The sequence below is a fragment of the Lissotriton helveticus genome, chromosome 1_1 (assembly GCF_964261635.1).
Source record: "Lissotriton helveticus chromosome 1_1, aLisHel1.1, whole genome shotgun sequence".
NCBI classification, from domain to species: Eukaryota; Metazoa; Chordata; class Amphibia; order Caudata; family Salamandridae; genus Lissotriton; species Lissotriton helveticus.
The window spans coordinates 752,460,546-752,484,910 of record NC_136057.1 but is presented as its reverse complement, the minus strand read 5'-3'; the positions used below and the strand labels follow the sequence as shown (position 1 = coordinate 752,484,910).

The window sequence follows — 24,365 nt, the reverse complement described above, 5'->3', positions numbered from 1 at the left end:
TGACTCCAGAACAGCAGAGTGACTGTTGCCAGTTGCTGGGGCAATTTGACACGCTTTTTTACCTGACCCCTTGGTGTCACGCACTGGGGTACCCATGATGTGGAAACTGGGGCCAGTCCTCCTTTAAAACACCTAATTTACAGAATGACTAACCGGGTTAAAGCCAGCTTCAAGTAAGAGGTTTCCAAGATGCTGGTGTTGGGGGTGATGGAGCCCTACAACAGTCCTTGGGCCAATCCAGTGGTCTTGGTCCCAAAGGCTGCTGCCTCTGTTGCCACACCTGAATTTCCGTTTTGTGTGGACTACCATGGACTCAGTGTAGTCATCAGGACTGATGTACACCCCATCACCAGAGCTGATGAGTTCATAGATCGGCTGGAAGCTGCCAAGTCCATCAGTACGTTTAATTTAACTTCTGGGTATGGGCAGATTGCCTTGACTGATGGACCAGAGAGAGGTCTGTGCTCTCAAAGCCAAAGGGGCACTACCAGTTCCGGGTGCTGTTCTTGGGTTGAAGAACGCCACTGCCACCTTTCACAGTTTGGTCAACCTGGGGTTTGCTGGACTGGAGGATTTGAGTGCCGCCTACCTGGATGACATTGCAGTGTTCAGTTCCAGCTAGAAAAATCACTTGCACCACCTTTGGGAAGCATTAAAGGATCTGCAGAAGGCAGACCTCACTATCAAGGCTAGTAAGTGCCAGATAGGGCAGGGGTCTGTGTCGTACTTGGGGCACCAGGTGGCCCCCCCTACAACCTAAGATTAACATCATTGTGGCTTGGGAACCCCCTAAGACCCAGACAGGGTTGAGTCTTTTTAGGTCTCACCGACTATTACAGGAGATTTGTCAAGGGCTATGACACCATTGTTGTCCCCTTGACTGAGCTGACTTCCAGGACGCAACCAAGATAAGTGATCTGGACTGATGCCTGTCGAGCACTTTTGATACCCTGAAAGCAGCCATGTGCACAGCGCATGTGCTAAAGGCACCCAACATCTCCCAAGATTGTGTTGTACAGACATATGTTTGTGCGGGTGGTACTCTTACAGCTGATCGATGAGGGCCTGGATCAACCTACAGCCTTCATTAGTAGGAGGTTACTTCTGAGGTGGAGTGCAATTTAGCGAGAAGATTTTGCTGTGGTCTGAGCACTAAAGAAACGAAGACCCTACTTGTTTGGGACTCGCGTCCAGGTTCAGACAGACCACAGGTCCCTCAGATGGTTAATGCAGATTTGGGGTAAGAACCCAAAACTGCTGAGGTGGTCCATTTCCCTACAGGGGATGCACTTTAAGGTGGAACAGCACCCTTGTACAGAACACACCAATGCTGATGGTCTGTCAAGATTCTTCCCCCTTAGTGATGAGAATTCCCAGGAAGATGGGTAGTTCTCTCCACTTTTCAGCTTAAGGGAACACATGTTAGACCTGGCATTCTTGGCAATGTTTCCCCAGCCTTTTTTCTCTACCTCCTGTATTTTTGACTGTGTGCTTGACTTCATTTTTGCTGGTTTAGGTGCTCTGGGCACTTTACCACTGCTGATCAGTGCTAAAGTGCAAGTGCTAATTGTGATTGACTGGTTCTCCATGATTGGCATATTTCATTTACTGGTAAGTCCCTAGTAAAGTGCACTGAGAGTGCCCAGAGCCTGTAAATCAAATGCTGCTCCTAGTGGGCCTGCATTACTGATAGTACTATCCACGCAAGTAGCCTGTCAATTGTGTAGCAGACCTGCCACTGCAGTGTCTGCGCATGCAGTTTTTAACTGCCAATCTCACCTGGCAAGTGCACCCACTTGCCAGGCCCTCCATTCCCTTCTATAACATGTCACCCCCAAGGTAGGCCCTAGGTAGCCCTTTGGGCTGTGTGCAATGTGCAGTGTATGTGAAAGATGGGACATGTGCTCATGTTTGACATGTCCTTTTAGTGAAATATTAAATTAGTTTTTCGCTAATGCTAGGCCTGTCTCTCCCTTAGGTTATCATTGGAGCTGCCCTGTAACATTTTCAAATTTAACTTCCAGTTGGACCCTATAGGGTGCAGGTTTTGTTTGCCCTAAATCCCGGGGACAGGATGGTAGCTTTGAACTTGCAGGATGCATATTTCCTTATTTCCACCTTACAAACTAAAAATGCTCTTGATTCACTGAACTGCAGATGATACCTATGGGCCTGTAGCACTCCTTAGTGGCCTTACCAGTGTTCACGAAAAAGAAACCTAAGGTCGCTACGCACCTTCGGAGCTTGGGTGTGCCAGTCTTCTCCTATCTCGGTGACTGGCTGTTAAAGGCAGCTGTGCCCCCAGGCAGTCGTAGACCACTTCTAGATGACGGCGAATACTCTAACATCTATGGAGTTCACTCTCAATGGGCTGAGGTCACACATGACTCTTGCAGACGCTCCTGTTCATCAGAACCATCCTGGATATTGTGCAGCCTCGTACCTTCCCTCACTGAGCAGCCTGTGCAGGACACTTGCGCTGTGATCCTGATGGTTCAGACCCTGCCCTGGATCTCAGGAAGGATGTTGTTGAGGCTGCTGTGACTATTGGCCTCCTGTATACATGCTCGATTTGGGTTCTGTGATGGGATCTTAAGTCCAAGGGGGACACAGCACTAGGGAAACCTCTTGGATTCCATCCAGGTTTTAGAGGAGACTCTCCAGTGGTGGCTGCTAGACCATGATTAGGTCAGTGAATGACTGCTCTCGTTATCCCACCCAGAGCTGACATTGGTCACAGATTCATCACTATTGGTCCGGGGAGACCGTCTGGGAGATTTGAAGATCAGAGGACTCTAGCCTCTGGAGTCAATCTTCCTCCACAACAGTTTGTTGGAGTAGCAGTCGATCTCCTTGGGGTTGAAGGCTTTTCTACCATTCATCAAAGGGAGGCTAGTACGGGTGCTCACAGAGAGCACCTCCACCATGTAGTGTACTGCAGCAAGCAGGATGGGGTGGTGCTGTGCCAGGAGCTTTGTGGACTGAACCACTTGGGAGGATCTCTGACCTCCGATGTGGATGAACTCCATCTATGAAGCTTAGCAGAGCATAGGTAGATGTTACACCTGAAGGTGGTGCAGGGCATTTTCCAGCAGTGGGGAGAACCCTGGTTTTATCTTTTCAACTCAGTCGAGAACACGCAGTGTCAGCATTTTTATACACTATAATTGCCAAAAAGCCTTTCTCTCGAAGGCACATTCTACCTAGAGTCGAGCTCGAGACGCCTGTATGCCTTCCTGCCTCTAACCCTCTTGGCTTGAGTCATGAAGAAGATACAGACCGACCGTGCCCGAGTCATTCTTTTAGCTCCGGTTTAGGAGAAGAGGGTGTGGTATTCAGAATTTCTTGGCATCAGCATCTGTTCTCCGTTCAAGCTTCCACTGCAGGAGGATCTACTGTTACAGCAACAGGGCAGTGTCCTTCACCCGGGCCTTTGCAATCTACACCTCCATGCATGGAGATTGAGAGGCTGCAGCTAGTTTCCTTCGATCTTTCTTTGGAGGTGTTGATGTTATTCTAGCAACCAGGAGTCCGTCTATGTAATCTGGGTATACCAGGCGCTGGGACAGATTTTGTAGGTGGGTGGGGCACCCACCCAATTGGCCCACGACAAGTTAAGCTGTCTAAAGTGGTGAAAGTTTTGTTGCTGGCACAGCAAGGAATTACTTTGGGCATTATTAAAGGCTATTTGATGACTTTCTTGATATTGCCGGATCAGCCTTCTTTGTTTACAACACTTGTTGTGAAGAGATTTCCTAAAGCTCTTACAGCACATGTTTCTGCCGAGGCCCTTTGTTATGCCAAAGTGGGACTTAAAGTTGGTTATCACTTTTAATGGTCACCCCATTTTAACCAGTGCACAGTTGTCCACTGCATTTGTTGAACCTCAAAAGTAACTTTCTGGTCACAGTAACCTCATCTTGTCACATGAGTGAGCTGAAGGCACACTCAGTCCAACCTCCTTACTAAACGGTTTTTACCGACAAACTCAAGCTGCATTTCTGCAATTAATAACACTTTCTCAAGAGGCCTAGGTTATCACCCTTTTGACTTTCTCTGCTCCCCCTCACCCCTCGAAAGAGGAGGAGAGACTCAGTTGTTTGGATTCTAAGAGAGCCCTCAGTTTCTACCTCAATCCTACCAGGGACCATGAGGTGCACAATCAATTCTTTGTGGGCTATTTAGCGGTAGAGAAAGGCAAGACAGTGCAGAAAGGAATGCTCTCTATATGAATAGTCCTTTGCCTTAAATCTGCTGTGTGCTAGCTAAAAACCTGCCGTCTCGAAGTTTAAAGCCTCATTCCACTCAAGCCACGAATGCTACTAATGCATTAGGTTGCTGCGTGGGCATCAGTGCCCATGTTCACAAAGTACAATTGCTGTGACAGTCGGATCTGTCCGGAGGTTTATTTTTTTTACCCATACCTACCCTCCCAACCCATATTTCTTCCTACTCAGACAAGGCACTGCCTTTACCCAGAGTCTACCCTCCAGTACTCCAACAACTGTTTGGATCGGAGTTTGACCAGAGCCGACCTTCTTTACTTGATAATGGCGCTGATGGTGGAAATTATTTTTCTCTGCAATAAAATGATAACAATTTCTATATGGACCTCCAAGAGGTTAGTAGGCTGGATACTTCTCCTTGCACAGGGCTGGTGTCCCCTCCATGTCCTGTCACAGAAGAGTCTGCGTCCTTCACCGTGGTAATTAGAAGGGCAGTTTAAGTCCTAGATTTACAACTTCTTTCAGTTGAGGTGAAGACTAACATCCTCACAGAGGTCCTGCAGCTGGACGATTTTCTTCAGAACCACTGCTACCATTTAATGAAGCCCTTACAGACACCCTCTTGTGCACTTTGTAAACACTTTGTTCTTGTCCACCAGTAAACAGGCAAGTGGCATGTCTTCATAGGTCAGTTCTTGGTGAGCTGCCTTTCTCACACAAAATCCTTCTCTGGAGAGCCTGATGGTGCAGGTCTCCACCAGCAGAGTTACCCCCAGTTTCTTTCCTATAATACCCCCGGACAGGGAGTCAGAGAATGGAGGTGTTTGGCAAGAGGAATTTATCCTCTGCCAGCCTCGCCCTTAGGTCTGCTGCAACGTTATTCTCATGCACTGTGGGACTCGGTGCCTGAAATTTACTAGCAGTCCCAGAGGAGTTCAGGGAGTTAGTTTAGCATAGACCATTAAAAATGGCCAAAATGCGACCAAGAATATCATGATTAGGACTGGATATTGTGAACTGATTTGGCAAAGCAGTCACTGCTAGCGTGGTATTCTGGTGCCATGCATGGGCTTTTTTGGGTGATCTTCAAGCATCACTCATAAATATTCCCTCCACTGAGTGTCACCTATTTGGCTAAAAGGCTGTCCCTGCCCTCAAGCATGTTAAAGAAAGCAGAGCAACTGTGCGGTCCCTTTAACTTTCTACTCCTGCAAGGCAGTATCTGCATCCACTTCATCCTTTTTGAGTCATCACTTGGGTCTTTGCATTTAGACAACGTCAAGTCCCATTTCCTCAACAGCAGATATCCCAGTCCTTTGGAGGTCGTAGAAGGCATGTAGCAGGCAGCGCCTAGGCCAGCAAGGGCATTAAACATCCCAGACCCTCCAGAAGCAGCTTCCAAGTTGTTTTAGTTTACCCATACAGGCACGCGACCACTCCATGGAAGACAGAACACTCATTTACTCCACAGGTGGTGAGCAATAACGTTTGATAAGTGAGTCCTGCAGATAGCCCAAAGGGACTACACCATGCCATTCCTTTCCATCCTGCCATCAGATGGCCATTTGTCCATTTTGCTGCAGGGTGTCTAGGCTCTTTTGGAGAAAGGAGCCATTGAGAGATTCCCAGCCCCCTCCACTTCCTCTTGCAGAAGAATACATTCATAATGCTCACATTAGCACAGGTTCTCTGAGCCCTCGATGTAGAAGACCTTGTGGTGTTGGACCTGCTGGATACCTATTTCCATGTTCCTGTCATACAGGCCCACAGGGTCTACCTGCAGTTCAGGGTGGACCACAAGCATTTTCAGTTTGCTGTGCTACCTTTTGGCCTCATCTGTGCCTCTCCAGTGTTCAAGAAGAAAATGACAGCGGTTGCAGTATATTTTCGGAAGTTGGGAGTATCCGTCTTCCCCTACCTCAATGACTGGCTGCTGAATGTGTGCTAGTCAGTCAGTTGTAGACCGCTTCCAGACAACAGTGAACTTCTTTACTTCTTTGGGATTCATGATAAATATGTTAAAAGCCTACATGGCTGCTTCGCAAAGGCTATTTTTCATCTGAGCCCTTCTGGGTATGGCACTTTTTCAGGTTTTTTCTCTGGAACAGTGGGTTAAGCATGTTTAAGCAATGGGCCCAATGTTTCAGCCGCAGTGGTGGGACTCGGTAAGGATGGCTCTGAGTTTTCTGGGTTTATTGGCCTGCTTCATCTTGCTAGTCGATCATGCCTGGTGGCATATGTGGGCTGTGCAGTGGGATCTGAACCCTCAGTTGGCCCTGCACAGATGGAACCTTTAGGATTCTAAACAGGTGTTGGAGAAGGCTGCAAAGGATCTGCATTGGTGACTGCTTGACCAAAATTGGACCAGAGGTAAGTCCCTCTCACTACCACACCCAGAGCTGATGATGCTCACATCTTGACTGGGTTTGGGAGGTCATCTGCATGAGATGGAGATCAAAGAACTGTTGTCTCCTGTGAAGGAATGTATTCACATCAACATGCTTGTGTTCCGGGCCATTCGCTTGGCATTGAAAGCCTTCCTGCTCTCCAACAAGGGGAGATTGGTTCAGTTTGTCTTGGATATCACCACTGACATTTTGTACTGCATCAAGAAGTGCGGAGTGGGGTCCTGGACTCTATGCCAAAATCTTTGCCAAGCGGATCACGAATGACTACTGCATCTGAAGGTGTTGTGGTATGTCTTCGACCATAGTGCGAGCCCTAGCTGGATCTCTTTGCCACTGCTGAAAACATGCAGAGTCAACTCTTTTCCGCATTGGAATTCCCAAGAAGGTGCTCCCTCAAAGAAGCATTCCACTTAGTGTGAAGCTTGGGACTCATGTGTGCCTTCCCACCGCGACCTCTCCTTCCCCGAGCTCTCTGAAAAAAGATTGTAAACGACCAGGTCCAAGTTGTCTTATTGACTCCGGATTAGGCCAGGAGATTGTGGTATCCAGAACTTCTGGGTATGCACATCTGTTGTCCAATCAGCCTTCAGCTTCAGCTGGAAATTCTGTTGCAGGGCAGGATCTTGAACCCAAGCCTGTGCAATCTACACATCTGTGCGTGGAGATTGAGTGATGCCAGTTGACCACATTTGGTCTACCTCCTGAACTAGTGGCTGTCATCCTGTCTGCCATGCATCCTTCTACAAAATCCATTTATGTAGGATGCTGGGACAAGTTTGAGGCTTAGTGTAGCACCCTTAATACAGACCCATTACAAGCAAAACTGCTGGATTTGGTACTGTTTGTTCTTTCCTTGGCCTAGGAAGGACTTGCAGTGGGTACTTTTAGAGGTTATTTTTTGGCCTTTCTGCATTTGCCGGACCAATATTCCTTGTTGAAATCACCTTTTATGATGTGTTTTCTGAAAGGGGTCATCCCCGTTTTCATCCTCCTAAACCTTTGGTGATGTCACAGTGGAACCTTGCCATGGTCTGTACTTTTCTGATGTGTACTCCCTTTGAACACTGTTATTCCCCTACGTCTACTGATCCTGGAGATGGTTTTTCTTGTTAGGATAACATCAGATCATTGCATGAGTGAGATTCAAGCTCTATCAATTCAGCCTCCTTACACCATCTTTTTTCTGGACAAGCTATTTACTGAGGACCAAAGCTGATTTTCACCTGAAGTCTATCGGGGTGGGACAATGTATTAGAACTTCAGCTGATAAATGGCGGAGATGGGGACTAGTGGAAATAATTATAGCGGGTAACACATTTTCAATGTGTTGTTTATATGGTCCAAATTTGGATGATAATGAGTTGTTTAATACAGTTAACTTAGAACTAGCCTCTTGGCCCCAACCCCTCATTCTCTGTGGAGATCTAAATATCCATATGGAAGCTGAATATAATATTCGGTCACTAGGGAGGTATGAAGGACGAAAAGTTAGGACATTCAGTGCTTTGCGGACTTTAGTATTAGATAACGGGCTTTTTGATGCTTGGAATAGACACCAACCTTCTGATCCCGGTTATACTTTTTTTTCATCGCCACATCGGAAGTTTGTTCGGTTAGATTATTTTTTTATATCGTCCTTTTTTCTGGAGAAGTTTAATATTGATATTATGCCTCAAGTAGTTTCAGATCATAACCCCATCATACTGGAAATATCGTTGCCTCTTCAGAGCTCTAATTTAAATCACTCATGGTCATTTCAAAGGAGTCTTCTTTTAGATGCAGACTATCTGTTACACATGTCTAAAATGATTCAGGAATTTTTTTCACGAAACAATGGCACCGCCTCAATCCAAACCGTCTGGGATACTTTTAAATGTATCATAAGGGGAGAAACCATTAGCTATTCAAACTTCCGGCGTAGGAAAATTAATGAGGAATTTATTCATAAATCTAATCAAGTTAGGAAGGCAGAATTGAACTAAGCTACTAATATCAGGTGTGGTCAGGGTATTGAGGAAGCCCAACGCCTTTTAACCATCGAACGGGCTGTTTTATATGCCTATCTGGCCGATCAGGTCGCCATCAAGTATAAACAACATATGGCAGAATGTTACGAATTTAATGACCAGACTGGCAAAATCCTAGCTCAAAGGCTTAGACAAAAAGCTGTTAAGAATGATATAACTAAAATCATTGATGTAGAGGGCATACCTCAAGAAACCCAAGCTGGGATATTAAAGGCGTTCAATGGTTACTACAAAGTATTATATAATAAATCGGATAATGCTAGTACTATACATAGGGATCCTTTGGACTATCTGACTAATGTTGATGATAATTTGATTAATGATACAGATGGCACACTGTTGGGTGCCCCAATTACTTGAGACGAAATCGAAGCTGCCATACTGGGGTTAGCTTTTGGTAAAGCAATGGGGCCAGATATGATCCCTCTGGAATTTTATCGTACCTTTCGAAATTTGCTTAAATCTGAACTACTTAAGATCTTCCAACAAGCCTTTCAGGGACATCCACCAATATCCTGGTCTATGGCTACTATAGTGATTTTTAAGAAGAAAGGGAAGAATGGGGAGGAACTGGGATCTTATCGGCCGATATCCCTTATTACATCAGACAGCAAAATCTTCTCTAAAATATTAGCTAACAGACTGGAAAATGTAATGCCGAAGGTTGTCTCTAAAATCCAACATGGTTTTATTAAAAAACGGGACACTACCGATCATGTTAAGCGGATCATTACCTTATTAGATTGGGCACAGGCCACGGGATCCCCAGTCAGCTTAGTTTTGCTTGATGCGGAAAAAGCTTTCGATCGGGTTGACTGGGGATTCTTGTGGTCTGTTTTGGCCTGGAAAGGTTTCCCAAGAGAATTTATCTGTGCTGTGCAGGCATTGTACACTAATCCACAAGCAGTTATTCGAATAGCTAATGCCATATCTGGCTCTTTTCAGATTACAAGGGGGACGAGGCAAGGATGTCCTTGCTCCCCCTTGTTGTTCGCACTATATATCGAACCTTATCTGAATAAATTAATAAAAGAAAATGGGATTCCTCCTATAGTATTACATCAAATAGCCTACAAGGTATTCGCCTATGCGGATGATGTTGCGATTATTACTAAGGATGTCGCTTCTGCTCTACCAAAAATTAAAGAACTTGCTCAAGAATTTGGAGAACAATCCGGATATAAATTAAACATCGCAAAAACCCAGGTAATTCATTCGGATGTAGGCAGACCTGATGGTATAGTATTTGCTTCCACAGCTTCCTATCTAGGTGTGACAATTTCAGCTAAAGTGGAAGACATTGTTAGGCTGAATACAGATCCGCTATTGCATTCTGTCAATCGAACTCTCGAGAGGTTGAATAATCTACACTTATCTTTATATGGCCGTACAAACGCTGTCAAAATGATTATATTTCCAAAATTTTGGTATTTATTTCCCACTATACTGCTTTTGTTCCCTTCTCTTTTCTTTAATAAAATAGATAGAACTGTATCCAGGTTCTTATGGGGTTTCCGGAGAGCTAGAAGATCTCTCAAATGGTGTGTAATGCCTTAGGAAAAAGGAGGGCTAGGGTTCCCCAATTTTCGCCTATACAATTGGGCAATTTTCCTAAAAATTATGGGTATTTTAATATTCCCAGATTTTAAGCTGGACGAAGCCATGGCACCTTCAATCTATGAAATGCTACTCGGAGCTGAAGCTCGGCTATGCTTGCTCAGGTTCATCGAACCGAGTTACTATAAAAAAACGAAGTTTAAAGTTTTGATCACGGCTTGGGAAATTTGGAAACAATTTAATAAAAAAATCTGCTTTTGTATAAAATGGAATTATTATACGCCTTTTTTGGGGATTCTGTCATGCAGAAATGGCATAATCTTAAAATTTGTTCATTTGGCGACTTATTTCAGGATGGGCAATTGGTACCATTTTCCTATTTACAAGGAAGATATAATCTTACAAGTGGGGATTTTTTTAAATATCTCCAAGTCCGTAGCTTTTTAGAGACCAAAGTTGTGCCAAATGTCAGTCCTCTGAGTAAAATTGATATATTAGAAAGCTGTAAGAGAAAAAGTAGAATTGGTACGATTTATCAACTAATGCTCAACAGAATCGAGGATGATTTAGAGGCTCATTCTGCTAAATGGTCCAGACTCCTCGAAATAGAGCAAGTGGACATTTCAAGATCATTGAAAATGGCTAGTAACGTTTTGTTCAATGGATCATTCAAAAGTCAACATTTCATGTCTGTTTTTGATTTATATTACACACCATCTAAGTTAGCGAAATGGCAGGTATCAAAAGGTATTAATTGCAGTCGCTGTGGACACACGGCTGCTGATCTAGTCCATATGCTATTTCTATGCCCGAAGTTAGCTCAGTTTATATTAGAAGTGCAAAACTTTTTAAATAATATAATGGAGTCATCACCAATACTATCAGCTGAATTAGTGATATTAGGAGTCCAAGCTGAACAAATGGATACTATAACGATTGAAGAGGAAGGTTTCTTATTTATAGCTATGTCCGTTTATAGATATTGCATAACATCTCGATGGCTAGAAACTGATCCTCCAGCTTTTTTGCATTGGCAATCCAAAATATTAAACATATATCAGCTAGAAACTGCGCTATACCGATTTTAAGGGCCGGAAAAAGAAGATGTTTGGACAGAAATTATGGGCACCCATCAGTAACTGGATATAACTATTTAGTCTGGAATTAATTTTATGTATCACAAATATTGTATATTTATATCGCTTCTTTTGCTGTATTATTTCGCTTGTATTCTCATTGTAATAATTATATAAAAAATGCTCTTTTTTTTAATTTATTTTTTTATTTCTGTGATGAACTAGTCAATGTTGATATAATACTAATTTTGTACCAGATAATCTTCCACTGCCATAAAATTCAATAAAAATATTCCACAAAAAAATGAAGTCTGTGACTTCTTTTCATGTTGGGCAAGCGATCACTCTTGCAACATTCTTTACCCAATATCACCCTCCAAAGAGGAGGAGAGACTCCATTGGCTAAAACCCAAAAGGATGCTCAGTTTTTATAGTGATTTAACCAGTAAATATTAGCTTGACTACCAGTTCTTTGTGGTGTTCTCTGGGGAAAAGAAAGGCAGGGTGGTGGAGAATAGAGCTCTGTCCAGATGGAAAGTCCTCTGTATTAAAATCTGCTATGCGATGGTAAAGAAGCTGCCTCCAAAGGGTTGAAGACCCATTCTTCCAGGGCCAAGGCTACTACCACCTCGTTAGCACTTGTAGTGCCTTTCCTGGATATCGGTCAGGCTGCAACGTGGGCAACAAAGCACTACTATCTTGTTGGCCAGGTCCGATAAAAAGGGCATTTTAGCTGTTCGGTCCTACAGAACTTTTTGGTCTTAGTCATTCTACAGACCCATCACCTCGGGAGGTACTGTATCTATACAAAAGTTGAGGAATCTGTAGTTAGAAGTATCCATCAGAAGAACAAATTACCTTCAATAAGACTCTTCTTAGTGGATCTAACCCCACATTCCTCACCACCCTCCCATATCAGTGTTCTGTGGAATTGACTCTTTTTCCTTTATGAAAAGGTCCCCTTTTAGAGATCTGCACACTTACTGTTGGTGTCCCTGTGTGAGGACACGGACGATGTCCAGAAATAAACTGACATCAGCGCGCCTGGGTGTTGCCTATATACAGTACCAAATTGTTACTTCCGGGGCGGAGCCGCCCAAAGCCATCTGTTGTCACACATGGGTTATGTTGAAAACTTCCAGATCCATTCTGGTACCTTGGGATATTCTAAAGGTGAGGAATCTGCAGTTGGGTACAGTATCCTCTGGAAATGGGTTTCATGAAGGCAAGTAACTTGCTCTGTACAACTGAGGAGAGACTATCCACAAAAACGTTCCTCTTTATCCAGTGTCACAATCTCGGACTATGAAGAAGGTGACAAAGATACTTGGGGTGATGTCTGTTATTCCTCTAGTGTTTACTGATGAATCACATATGAGACACCTACAGTTGTGATTACATAAAGAAAGGTAGTATATTTTAAAGAAAGTATTTCATACTGCTCTCACCCTAAACATGCCTCCGGCATGAATGCTACTTGCTTCATTGTACAAAGCACATGAATCTGTAAAACTTGTGCTGCAAATAAAAATAAATACTCTGAACAACTCTAACAGTCCTTGAGGCGAATGTTTACCAATACTTTAAATTGAGCGTATGCCAGATTACACAGATGCCTGACGTTTTGTAGAACACTGGACAGTTTCTTGATCTTGCGGCACACATGCTGCCGGTTCCATGGCAGTCAAAAGTTACTGGCCCAAGATGTATCAACTTGGGACTTTCACCTGTGGTAGACCAGAAATCTCCCTACCTCAGACCCTCGTCCTGGAGACCAAATGTCACTTTTAGCACTTGACTCTCAGGCTAGCGAGCCCTGGCAGTCCAGGTTTTACTTGGAAGTGCTGTGTGCTAGAAACTCGGAGCTCAGCAATACACACAATAATTTGTCATTCTCTAGTCTATTTTATTTTCTTGAAAAAGGAAAAGTACTGTAATTTACACACAACTAAGGGGATTGATTGGGCATGCACCTGCTGAAAATATGCACATGTTTGAACTCGCAAGATTTTATGGAGCGTGGCACTTCCTTTCTATTGACTCTGAGGGCTTGTTTGCTTGCTTTGAGGTGGCACGGCCTAATGGCTGTCATAACACAGTTGCTCCTGGCCACATGCACACCTCCTTTCGTGGACCATATGTGGGTCCAAGAGCTGCATTGTCATGCCTCTTTCCTCGATGCCCAGGAAATAGCTGTTGGGAACTAGAGGGAAGATTGCTTTCTCCTGCTTCCCCTGCATTCCACTGTCTTCCACATGGGCAGTAAGAAGAGAGTATGGTCCATGCGCTAATGCTCTGGTACCAACTCCTGATTGGAACAAGTGATGATTCAGTAGTGGTCTCGTACCTCAAAGGAGGGTGATTTTTTGTTTTTTTTACAACTGGAAGGGTTGGCATGTCTGTCCCCAGAAAGTGGGGAGTGGTCTGGTAGGGGGGAGTAACTCTAAACAGATTCTTGAGGGAGAGTACACAGATTGTGCTTAAAGTTCACACTCTGTAGAGCCTAGAAACTACTAGCCTAGCTACTCTGTTTAACACTTTTTTTGGCTGTGGTGCTCATGATGGTGTACTCAAGTTGTGAGAGGCTGTCTTCAGGGGCATCCTGACCCCATACCTCCTGCTTTTCACAGCCTCTACCTCTTCCACTTTTGCTTTCTTAGCAGAAAGTAAGCTGTAGGTGCTGTACTCCTTTTGAGTCATGGTGGTCTTCTGGGTTGGGGCATTCCTGGCAGCAGTCAGGGTCAAGTTATCATTAACCTTTAGATCCGAATGTTGCAGGAACAGCGTGGAACCCACCAGTCTTGTACCCCATGGACAGTCCTGAACATGTCCAAGACTGTGCTCAATACTGATGGTGACAAGGGAGGGAAGATGAATAGGGCTCTGAGAGTAGAAGCACAAGAGATGTCCTTGGGTTATAGTCGCACAACCGACCTAGTCAGATGGATGCTCCCTCAGGGATCCTGCAGTCCCTCCAGAGTGAGTGCTCTTTTGTACTAATAAAGACATAAGACTACAGTTACTCATTGCTTTCACATCTATTTCAATTGAATGATCTTTTCCTTTTACATTAACTTTGCGTTAATGATAACATTCTATAGAAACTGAAAAAATGCCAAAGATTAACTCTAGCAACAAACGCTTTATAGTAAACACTCAGCAGATCAATGGCACCGTACCTTTAATTTGCTAGTTCCACAGGAATCATTGTGAGACAGATCCTGTTCTGTTGTTAAAGTGCCCCAACTTAAGGCACCGAACAGAAAAAGAGGTTCACACAGGATTTGGATATAACTCTGCAAAAGCCCAGGAGACCGTTGTTGCAGTACCATTTAGAAGGTGAAACAGAGTTCCAGTATGCAGGGGCAATTTCAGGATTCCTACTGTAGTTTCACAGTTCTAACAAAGAAATCTAAATCTCGCTAGCTGGTCAATAACCTGAAACTTCTGAAGACCATGCTCTAAGAGGTCAAATGGGTCCAAGGATTCAAGGACATTCTTCACAAAATTGCATGGTTTGAGGAAATTCTTTGAAGAGACCCTACAGAAGAAGGTCCAAGATGTGCCACAAGCAAAAAAAAAATCTGGCTTGAAGATTGTCTCAGCTGCGAAGACATGATCACTAGCAAAGAGTAGAGCCCAAGCTAAGTTACTTCCTCTCATCAACAGTGAGGAGAGGCAAGTACTTGGCTACACCTTGGATTTCACTTTTATACATTGGTAGATCCTTAATCTGCACTAAATCAGCCACTCAGATGGAGCCTACTCTCTCACCTTTTGGGTTGCCTGCCTGGTGACAGGATTGGTTGTGCTGGTGATGTGGTTGGGGGCGTCACAACTCAGCAGCACACATGTGGCATGCACACTCCTGGCAGCATAACTCCTGTTACGCCAGCGTGGAAGACATCCTGGGTTGCAATACCATGAGCAATGGCTAGAAGAGGCAGCCAATAATGCCCAGGAACAGTGGTGGATGTGAGAAGGGCAAGCACCCTAGGCAAGCCCATGACGGCAGCAGCCACCTAGAGTCCTCCACAGTAGATTACTCTCCTTGCCTGACCTCTCCATCCACCCATGCCTTCCACCGACAACCGAACCAACTCAAAGAAGTCGAGGCGGTCCTCTCTATAAGGGTTTTTACAAATCCACCCTCTACAGGGCCTGTGAGGGAGTCGGGGATTTATTGCAGACAGCCCTGGAGACTCGCCACAAACATCCACAGTACAAATCGGGGATCTTTTGAGAGGGGTGCTGCAGCCCAGGCTGGCCCTTCTCCTGGTTTCAGGTGTTATTTATCAGCTCTCTGAGACTGTGCCATGATTAAAAACTGAAGGTAAAGTTTTCTTTGATTTATGAGGCACCCTTCCAACCTGATGTTGTCACATCTCCTCTCCATACCGTAGTCACTCGCAGGTACCAGTCCACAGCCTGTACTGCAGTCTGAGAAGGTTTTAAGATGACATTTTAGGCTCTGCCCGATATGGCCTGCTTTCTTTCCTCAAGACTTTAAATAAACCTCATGTGGTAACTACGGCAAGGGTTCTGCTTGTCCGTCCTTTCTCACATGAGTGAACATACTTCAATCAATTTACTGAAAGCTGCAGCTAACCGCTGTTGAGATTCCTGACTCTCCATTGCTCTAGTAGGAGGTTCCTTCATCTCCCTGGAATGGGCCTATTGTGCTCAGGGGTCTTTAATCTGCCCGCTGGGGCAGCAGCATAATTAACTGCCTCAACTAGCTAGCGCAAAGCACAAATAACATTAATGGTGGCTTTGAGAAATATTTCAAATTATTAAATGTGTTTTGAAGAAATTCAGATATGTCCAAATAGATCTCATATTGGGATTCCTGTCCCAGTACTTTATATACAAGACAGTTGCTCTGACATTTGTACCGTAAGCCAATATGGAGATACTGCAAATTAGTTTACACGTACACTACACGTGCCACACTGTGCCCAGAATGGGATTGTGAATTCCGATCTGGTCTCCAAATGACTTGTTTTAATTTCTGTCTAGGAACTATCTGCCACCATGCTACCTGTGCGCAGATGCCACGTTGAGTCAGGCAAGTCTTCCTCGCTGACCCAACATATGTGCTTATGCTTGGGCGCAAGTGTTCATGTACACGCTGCCCAGACCTCTTCCCTCATTTTAAAAGGTGGGAACTAGAGAAAGTCTCTCAAAATCGTTTTGCCAAGAGTATTCGAGTGGGTGAGCCTGCACAGCAGGGATCCACAAGCTAGAGAGTTCATTCAAAAAGACTGGAGGTTTTCACCGGTTAGCTCCCAATTTCTTACATGGACAGTTCTGGACACCCATAATGAAAATGCACTTTTCTGACTGACCAATGGATGGCATAATTATACAATAATTATATGTGAATGTACACCATCTTCAAGCTGCTGAACTATGCATACAGGTAAGTAACTTATTTTGCCTGGAGAGTTCCGGAATCTAGCTGAAGTGGTGCTCGATCTGGGAGAAGGTTTAAATAGTGGAACATAGCGGAATATTGCTTCATGGCTGGATTGTAAGGTGAACTGAAGTTTTTATTTAAATTTCGGGTAGTTTCCCAAATGTTTCTTAAATTGTATCTGCATAGTGAACACTTTTTTCTTGGCTGAATAAGGATTCTGATGACACAATAGCAGGCTCTGCCCGGACACCCAAAAAAAGTGGGCCACAATTGCAGTTCGCAACCATTCACGATGAAAAAGTTATTTCTTCTTATCTGTGTCTAGTCAGATTTTTTAATTTAAAGTATTTAAAACTTTTGCGTTTCTTGTGTTTTTCCCCCCTCAAATTCCATTGCAAAGTATTGGAATGAAACTCCTAACCTCAATCTGAGAAAACTGGCGAGAGTAAATCAAAAAGTAAAGAAATGTGCAAAACCAGTGGTGGGAATATCTTCACTGGCACTCACCCGTTCAGAAACTACATAATGTTTGGGGTTTTACCTCCGCTCCTCCTTCTGACGGGCATGAACAGCCTGGATGCTTCCACTGCTGGGTCGAGTGAGGAAGGGAAGAGGATTCTGATGCTTGCCTAGGCGTATTGAGCTCACACAGATCAGTTTTGGGTGTGGAGTTTGAAATTTCATATTAAACACGCTAAGTTTTCTGAATAATCTAAGTGGCTGACCTTTGTATAAGGGCTCTTAATGTGAATCTAGGGGGGTGCGCCGTTTATGGTGGGTAATTCTAAAGTATCCTGCCTGGCTACAGGAGAGTCAGAAAGGGATACAGGCAGCTGATACATCGTGCTCATTGTGACTCAAGTGGGTGGGATTCGTTCATTTTCCATATGGCGTTGGCTTTGTTATTTAAATTAACATTCACTGCTGGCACATCTGAGAACAGTGTCAGGTGGTGTCTTAATTACCATCTTTTCTAACTCAGTAAAGGTATCACAGACCTTTGTTAACAGTGTCTTTTAATAGCCTTCAGTGACTTTTCATTAACGCCCAAATATCTGTTTGCATTGCAGCATGCACTTCAAGCCTCACTTTACACTGCATCATTGTGAGCTGAGTTGGGCGATGCAGAGCAAATTAGATTTCTGATTAATTTATGTAGAAAACAATTGCTGTTCCGCCCCACTCCTAGGGCGCACCCCAAAATGTTAAAGGGTTTATCACTATCGCAAGTGTGCTTGAATTTCAAAAGCTTGTTTTGCTGTGAGTGATGACCATGCGTAGATGTGTTTTATTTTTCATTTAAGTTGTGCGTTAATGTGTGTTGCATGTTATTATTTGTTTAGGATGATTGTCGCAGAGTAGTTAACATTGTGCGCAGGAAGAGCCCGATAGACAGATGCGATGAAGGAAATGACCGTAGATATGATGACTATGGCCACTCAGACTACAGAGATTATGATGAGGGCCACAGATTTGGGCATGAGCGAAGAAGTGGCCCATCATATAGAGGGGTATGTAATTTTCACAATTTTATTCTTTAAATCTGTTGTGTAGCTCTAACATAGATTCTCATTAATCCAGTACGGTGCTATTTCGAACAATCTGGATCTGCAAAAACATATTATTCGGGGGTGGGGGAGGGGAAATTAAGTTTCTAACCAAAGCTATACGCAACCGCATGCGAGCCTGCTGCCACACTCGGTCTCAACGATGCCACCATGGCAAACCACAGATAGGCACAACAGAGTTACTCATGCAGTGTCAATATGCAGCAAATTACTTGCATCATTTTCATTGTTTGTGAACACTTCACTAGAAAGAGTTACGCAGACACATAGAATCACAAACACGTACCATTACAAATCCACTCATGCATACACACACCACCACAGTGGAGCATATGGAACTTTATTTTGTGCAAATCTGCTTTTCATCATTGTTTGTGTTTGCAAACACTTTATGGAAAAAATACACACTAAATACAACATACACCAGCAATTGATAAAGAACACACACAAGCATGCAGAAAGTCACATGCATACAGAAAGTCAGAATGGCTGAACATTGTGCCATAGTCAATAACGAATATATACACAATGCAGATGTTGTTTCCACCCAAGCTCCAGGGAATCTTTTTTGTTTGTGGACATGTCACTAAAACACACACATGCTCTCACACACACACACACATGCGCGCGCGCACACACACATACACACACACACACGAGCTCACACAAACACAGACGGGCAAATATGAAATACACACAAATCCCAACCCCATCATAAATACAAATCCCTTCAAATACAACTCCAGTTCTTTTCAAAATTGTTTTTTTCATAACCCGTTTTATTGAATTTCTACCATCCTGTTGTTCAGTGGACTACATCTTTGCTTACCGGTATATGTACATTGTGTTTTTCATACAATAATATCATTACAACTTTACAACAATTCAACCCCAATACATTAGCACAATATCAGTGGTATAGGATATGTTTAGATAGAGACCATTGTCTAATGATCGTGTCTCACAATGTGTTATCATATGTCAGAATTTCAGAGTCAATTGTATCTGATAAGGTTGACTGTCGTGTATGGTGAGACCACAATAGTCCGCACATCTCTGCCATATTTTAGGGTGTTTCTGTGGGCAACTGCATGCCTAAAAAACTGGTATCTCTACATTTTGCAGAAGTCCAATCCAATTTTCCATTTCCTGACAGGGCGGGGTCTTTTGGATTTCCACAGTCTAGCTGTGTCACGTTTTAGAATGGTGAGGCCGAGCCATAAGAGATGGCGTTTGTCTCTGTTGCCGCCAATCTCATCCGTTATATGGAGTATTGTGAGTCTAGAGGATTTGGGAAGATCCCACCCGATGACCTTCGTTAGGCACACTAGAACGCCGACCAGAACCTATGCAAGGCTATGCATGACCGAACTGTGTGCAAGAAAGTACCCTTGTCGTTCTGGCATTGTAAGCATATTGGTGAGTCAATTAGCCCAGCTCCCCGAAATCTATGGCGTGTATAATACACCCTATGGAGGTACTTAATTTGGCTGAGTCGTATGCTTGAGGAGATGGCAGCTTCACGGGGGGGGGGACTCTAAAGCCCCAGTCAATCATCCATATCTAGGGGGTCTATGTCTGTTTGCCAATTATCTTCAAGGGCCTCAAGTGTTGTAGCGCTGTGTGTAATTTTGGATATCTTGTGTTCACCTAAGTCTCCCATTAGGAGTTTGCTATCCAGCGGATTGGATTCTGGGACTGACTCCTGCTGGTTTATGTGAGGTCTGATAGCATGTCGGAGCTGCAAGTACTTATTAAACGGGGAGTTGTGCATGGTGAATTTGTCTTTTAGGTCCTGAAATGATTTAAGTGTTGTGCCCTGCATAACATCCCCAACAGTAGAGATTCCTATATGATCCCATCCATGAAGCCCTGGAGCTCTGCCAGCTGGGGCATTAGTTTGTTGAACCACAGTGCTGTTTCACGGGTGAAATGCCCACACCAACCCACTCTTCGGAGAGATTACTGCCAGGAAAGAATTACCACTCTGGTGGCAGGTGGCAAGGAGTGGAGGTTTGATCTGCTGTATAGATAAGATGTAAGGGCTAGATCATTCATTATCCAGCGTTCCACCCCATAGGCCGGGTTGTCGATGGGGCCATATTACCAGTCATTCCATATCTGTAGGTGTGAGGCTGTATAATAGGCCTGCACATCGGCGGCCACAAGCCCACCGCAGTACTGCGACTGGAGGCAGGTACGAAGGGCAACCCGGGATGCGCCTCCTCCACATAAAAATGTCCCCAACATATAGTTAATGTGCCGGAACCAGGAAGATGGGATTGGATGTGGGTGATTCTGCAAATGGTATAGTAATTGAGGGAGAGATACTATCTTGAAAATCGCTGACCTCCCATATAAAGATAATGGCTGTCCCATCCAGAGTCGCATACTGGTTCACACCCTCTTGGTGCTACCCCAAGGTTCTGATCCCATGAGGTCTTGGGGTTCTCTGACAAAAATATGCCTAGGTATAGCAGCCAGTCCATGTCTTGTGTGAAGTTCTCGGCCCAAATATTGCTTCCTAGGGTGCCACGTAGTGGCCAGACGATTGACTTCTGGGAATTCATATAAAGACAAGACGTTTCCCCAAAAATCTGCATTATCTGCAGGGTACTGGGACCAGTTGTATATGGATCTGTAAGATATATCATCTGCATATAATGCTATACGATCTGAGATATCTATTGTCCATTCAAAGGCCCTGTTCAGGGCATTTTGCGGATCCATATGGCTAAAGGTTCGATGGCCAGTGCAAAAAGGAGGGGGGACGGGGCATGCTTGCCGCTTCCCACGCCCGATGGGAAAGGGAGCGGAGATACTATTTGCGCCTCGAACTGCAGCAGTCAAATCGGTATAGCGGAGCTTGATGTATGCTATGAACTGTGAACCGAAGTTATAGCGTGGTAGAAGGGCGAATAAGTCCAACTAATGGAATCGAAGACTTTATCCAAATCTGCCAACAGGTCTATGTTCTATCTACTGCTGCTATTGCGTTGTGGGCTCTTTTGATATTATGACGGTGGGAGCGGTGAGGCATAAAACCTGCTTTATCTAGGTGTACTATGTCTCATAAGTGTGGTATATATAATCAAGCCTGGATAAGGTAGTGTGTACTGAGGAGTAGTATGTATAACCTGTGTCGTATGGGTGGAACATTCTCCAGGTATCAACCCAGCCGACCATGTTTGTGAGGGGAAAATAGCTCTGACTCCTTTGGCCTCTTTATGTCCCTCGGGGGTCTTCCACGATCGACAGATGTGTGCATCACGTCGTTCCAGTCGCCACCTAAGAGTGCAAGACATTCTGGAAGTTGTCCCCATACTTCTACCAGGCACTCAATGAATGTCTGAGAAAGTGGGGGTGGAGCATAGACGCTGACAATTACAATTTGTTCTCCATAGATATCCCCTTGGACGATAATATATCTCCAGTGTGGATCGACCCAGTGACATGACAGTATGAATGGGATACGACGGTGTATCAAAATGGCCACCCCCTGGAGACCTGTGTAAACCCAGCATGAAATATTTGGGCATAGCCATAGTGGGGTAGGCAGGGAATCTTGGTGCTCGAAAGATGCGTCTCCTGCAAAAAGAGTATGTCAGTTTTAGATCGTTTTGCCTGACGGAGTATTGCCCCCTGTTTAATTTTATCCAGGAGGCCCCTTCGGTTCCAACTTATGATTCGCAGTTGACCCCGTAAGGTATCATCTGTTTGTGATGAAAGTGACATGTAGTAAGTGGTTATATGTGTATTGTTGTATGATGGAGGACCTACCTAATATTTCAGCGTCTATGCATTGGGTTAAAACAATAAACCACCCCACCAACTATACCACCCCTTGCCCCCTACCCAATACCCCAAAAGGGTTGAAACCTCTCTCGCAGATGAGACATCAGGAAAATGAAATGAAAATGAAAATGATTTTTGTAAAGCGCACGTAGCTGCCCTGAGGCGTCCAAGCGCTGAGATTGAAAGAGAAAGTGCAGTTGCCAAGGGTGATGTGACCAGTGAGAATTCTATTTATTAAACAAAAACGTTTTTAGTTGCTTACGAAAGCAAGTGAGTTCTGGATTGGACCTTAGATATTGGGGGAGGGCATTCCACATCTTGGCCACATTAAAGGAGAAGAGCGGCCTCCCGCCCTAGTTCTCTTTATTTTAGGTACTGTGGCCAGAGTGGCATGGGTTGAGCGCAGGTGTCTGACAGGGTGGTACGGGGTGATAAGGGAGAGGTTGATTGCTGGACCCGTGGCCCAGAAGGCCTGGTGAGCGATACATAGGGATTTAAAACTGATTCTCTCCCTAACTGGGAGCCAGTGTAGGCTTTTTAGCCCGGACTTGACAGATGACCTGCGAGGGATTTGCAGTAGTGTCCGGGCAGCACAGTTTTGTATTATTTGTAATTTACGCAGGGTAAAGTCAGGTGCTCCCAGATACAGGGCATTCCCGAAATCCAAACGGGATTGAATCAGGCCCTGTATCAGTCTGTTTTGCTTCAAAAGGTAGCAGAGGAAGAATCTTTCTGATAACTCTAAGGATACCGAAGCAAATGGCAGATAGTCTGGATGCCTGATGGTCAAATGACAGAGACCTATCTAACCAGATGCCAAGGCTCTTGATGGTGTCCTTAGGTGCCGGTGGGGGGGCCCAGACAGGGTGGCCAGACCGCATCGATGGAAGCTGGCGCGAGCCGACCCAGTAACATGAGCTCAGTCTTGTCTCCATTGAGTTTGAGACAAGACTTGGTCATCCAGCTTTTCTCCTTCTCCAAACAGCCCGCAAGATCCACCCCGGCTGAGGAGCCGCCCTCTTGAGCCAGAGAGACCACCAGCTGAGTATCGTCCGCGTAGGTAATGATCTTATTCCCATATGGGCGGACGATCTCAGCCAGCGGTCTCATGTAGACGTTAAATAACGTCGGGCTCAACGATGAACCCTGCGGGACTCCACAGCCCAGAGGTTTACTGGAGGAAATGGTATTGCCTTCAAAGACCTGGAAGGCTCTGTTGCTAAGATAAGATTTGAACCAATCCAGAGCTCTGCCAGATATTCCAGTATCCAGGAGACGCTGCAGGAGGATACCGTGATTAACGGTATCAAATGCAGCGCTCACATCATATCGACCCCAATGGGGGTGTGGCAGCCTATCCATTTAATGGATCCCTAAACACCCTTGAGCCATAGTGGCAACTTAAAAGGAAATAGAAAAGAGTTCTGGTATTCCAGCCCGCTGTTGAATGATAGTTGGCTGCACTGAGTCATCGTGTTAGCATTTCGAGTTAGTGTCTTTGGTCCACTTTTGAATTCATTTGTTCTGCGTCGAGGCCTCTGCTGCTGACACATTTCATTGTTCTTCACCTCAGATCTTGGAACGCCACGTAGACCTGGATCGGTGTTGCTGCTTGTTCTTCTGCGGAGTTCGCATCAATGGGATTCTACGGATGACGAATCTGAGTCGCGGGGTGCGTCTTCGTTTGTATCTGTTCGTCGGTCTAGTGAAAAACGCCTTCTGGTGTGTACAAAAACACGGTGCGAGAACTTTATACGACTCGTAAGCAGGTAGGGAATTGAAGTGAGTATATGATTTTGAGCTCCCATAGGCGTGCATTGGCTGCTTGGAAAGATTGCCCCTGCTGCAGGACCATTCTTGTATAGTCTGGGAATATCATGATTCTATGTGAGTCATAATAGAGGCCACCTTTCATCCTGGCGTGTTTGAGGATAAGATCTTGATTGTGGTAATTTAAAATGGTCGCAATTAAGGGACACGGCCGTGCTCCTGGTGGTGGACGCTGCAACAGGGCCCTATGTGCGCGTTCCACTATGAAGCAGGGGGAGAGGGCCTCTGCCGGCATCCAGGATGCAAGTCATTCCGATATGAACTTTTTGGTGCCTTTGCCTTCACAGTGTTCGGGGAAGCCCATCAAATGAAGGTTGTTTCTGCGGGCTTGTCCTGCCTCGTCATCAACCCGTGTTGCTAGGCCTTTGGTGAGTTACTCTAGGGAGGAGACTTTGGTCTGCAGCACGGAGACGGCATCCTCCACTCCTGAGACTCTGGTCTCTGCCTCTGTGAGGTGCT

At 44.8% G+C, this 24,365-nt stretch overlaps 1 protein-coding gene across 5 annotated transcripts in view; it reads left to right on the top strand.

Moving 5' to 3' along the window:
- PPHLN1 (periphilin 1) overlaps positions 1-24,365 on the top strand; it is a 715,827-nt gene that overhangs the window by 139,677 nt on the left and 551,785 nt on the right. For 3 of the 5 annotated variants that reach the window (XM_078674289.1, XM_078674288.1, XM_078674287.1), the window contains one exon: positions 18,057-18,224. The exons of the other annotated variants lie outside the window; for them this stretch is intronic. In XM_078674289.1, the coding sequence (XP_078530415.1) occupies positions 18,057-18,224 (168 nt within the window). The remainder of the gene's footprint in view (positions 1-18,056; positions 18,225-24,365) is intronic. 5 annotated transcript variants of the gene reach the window in all.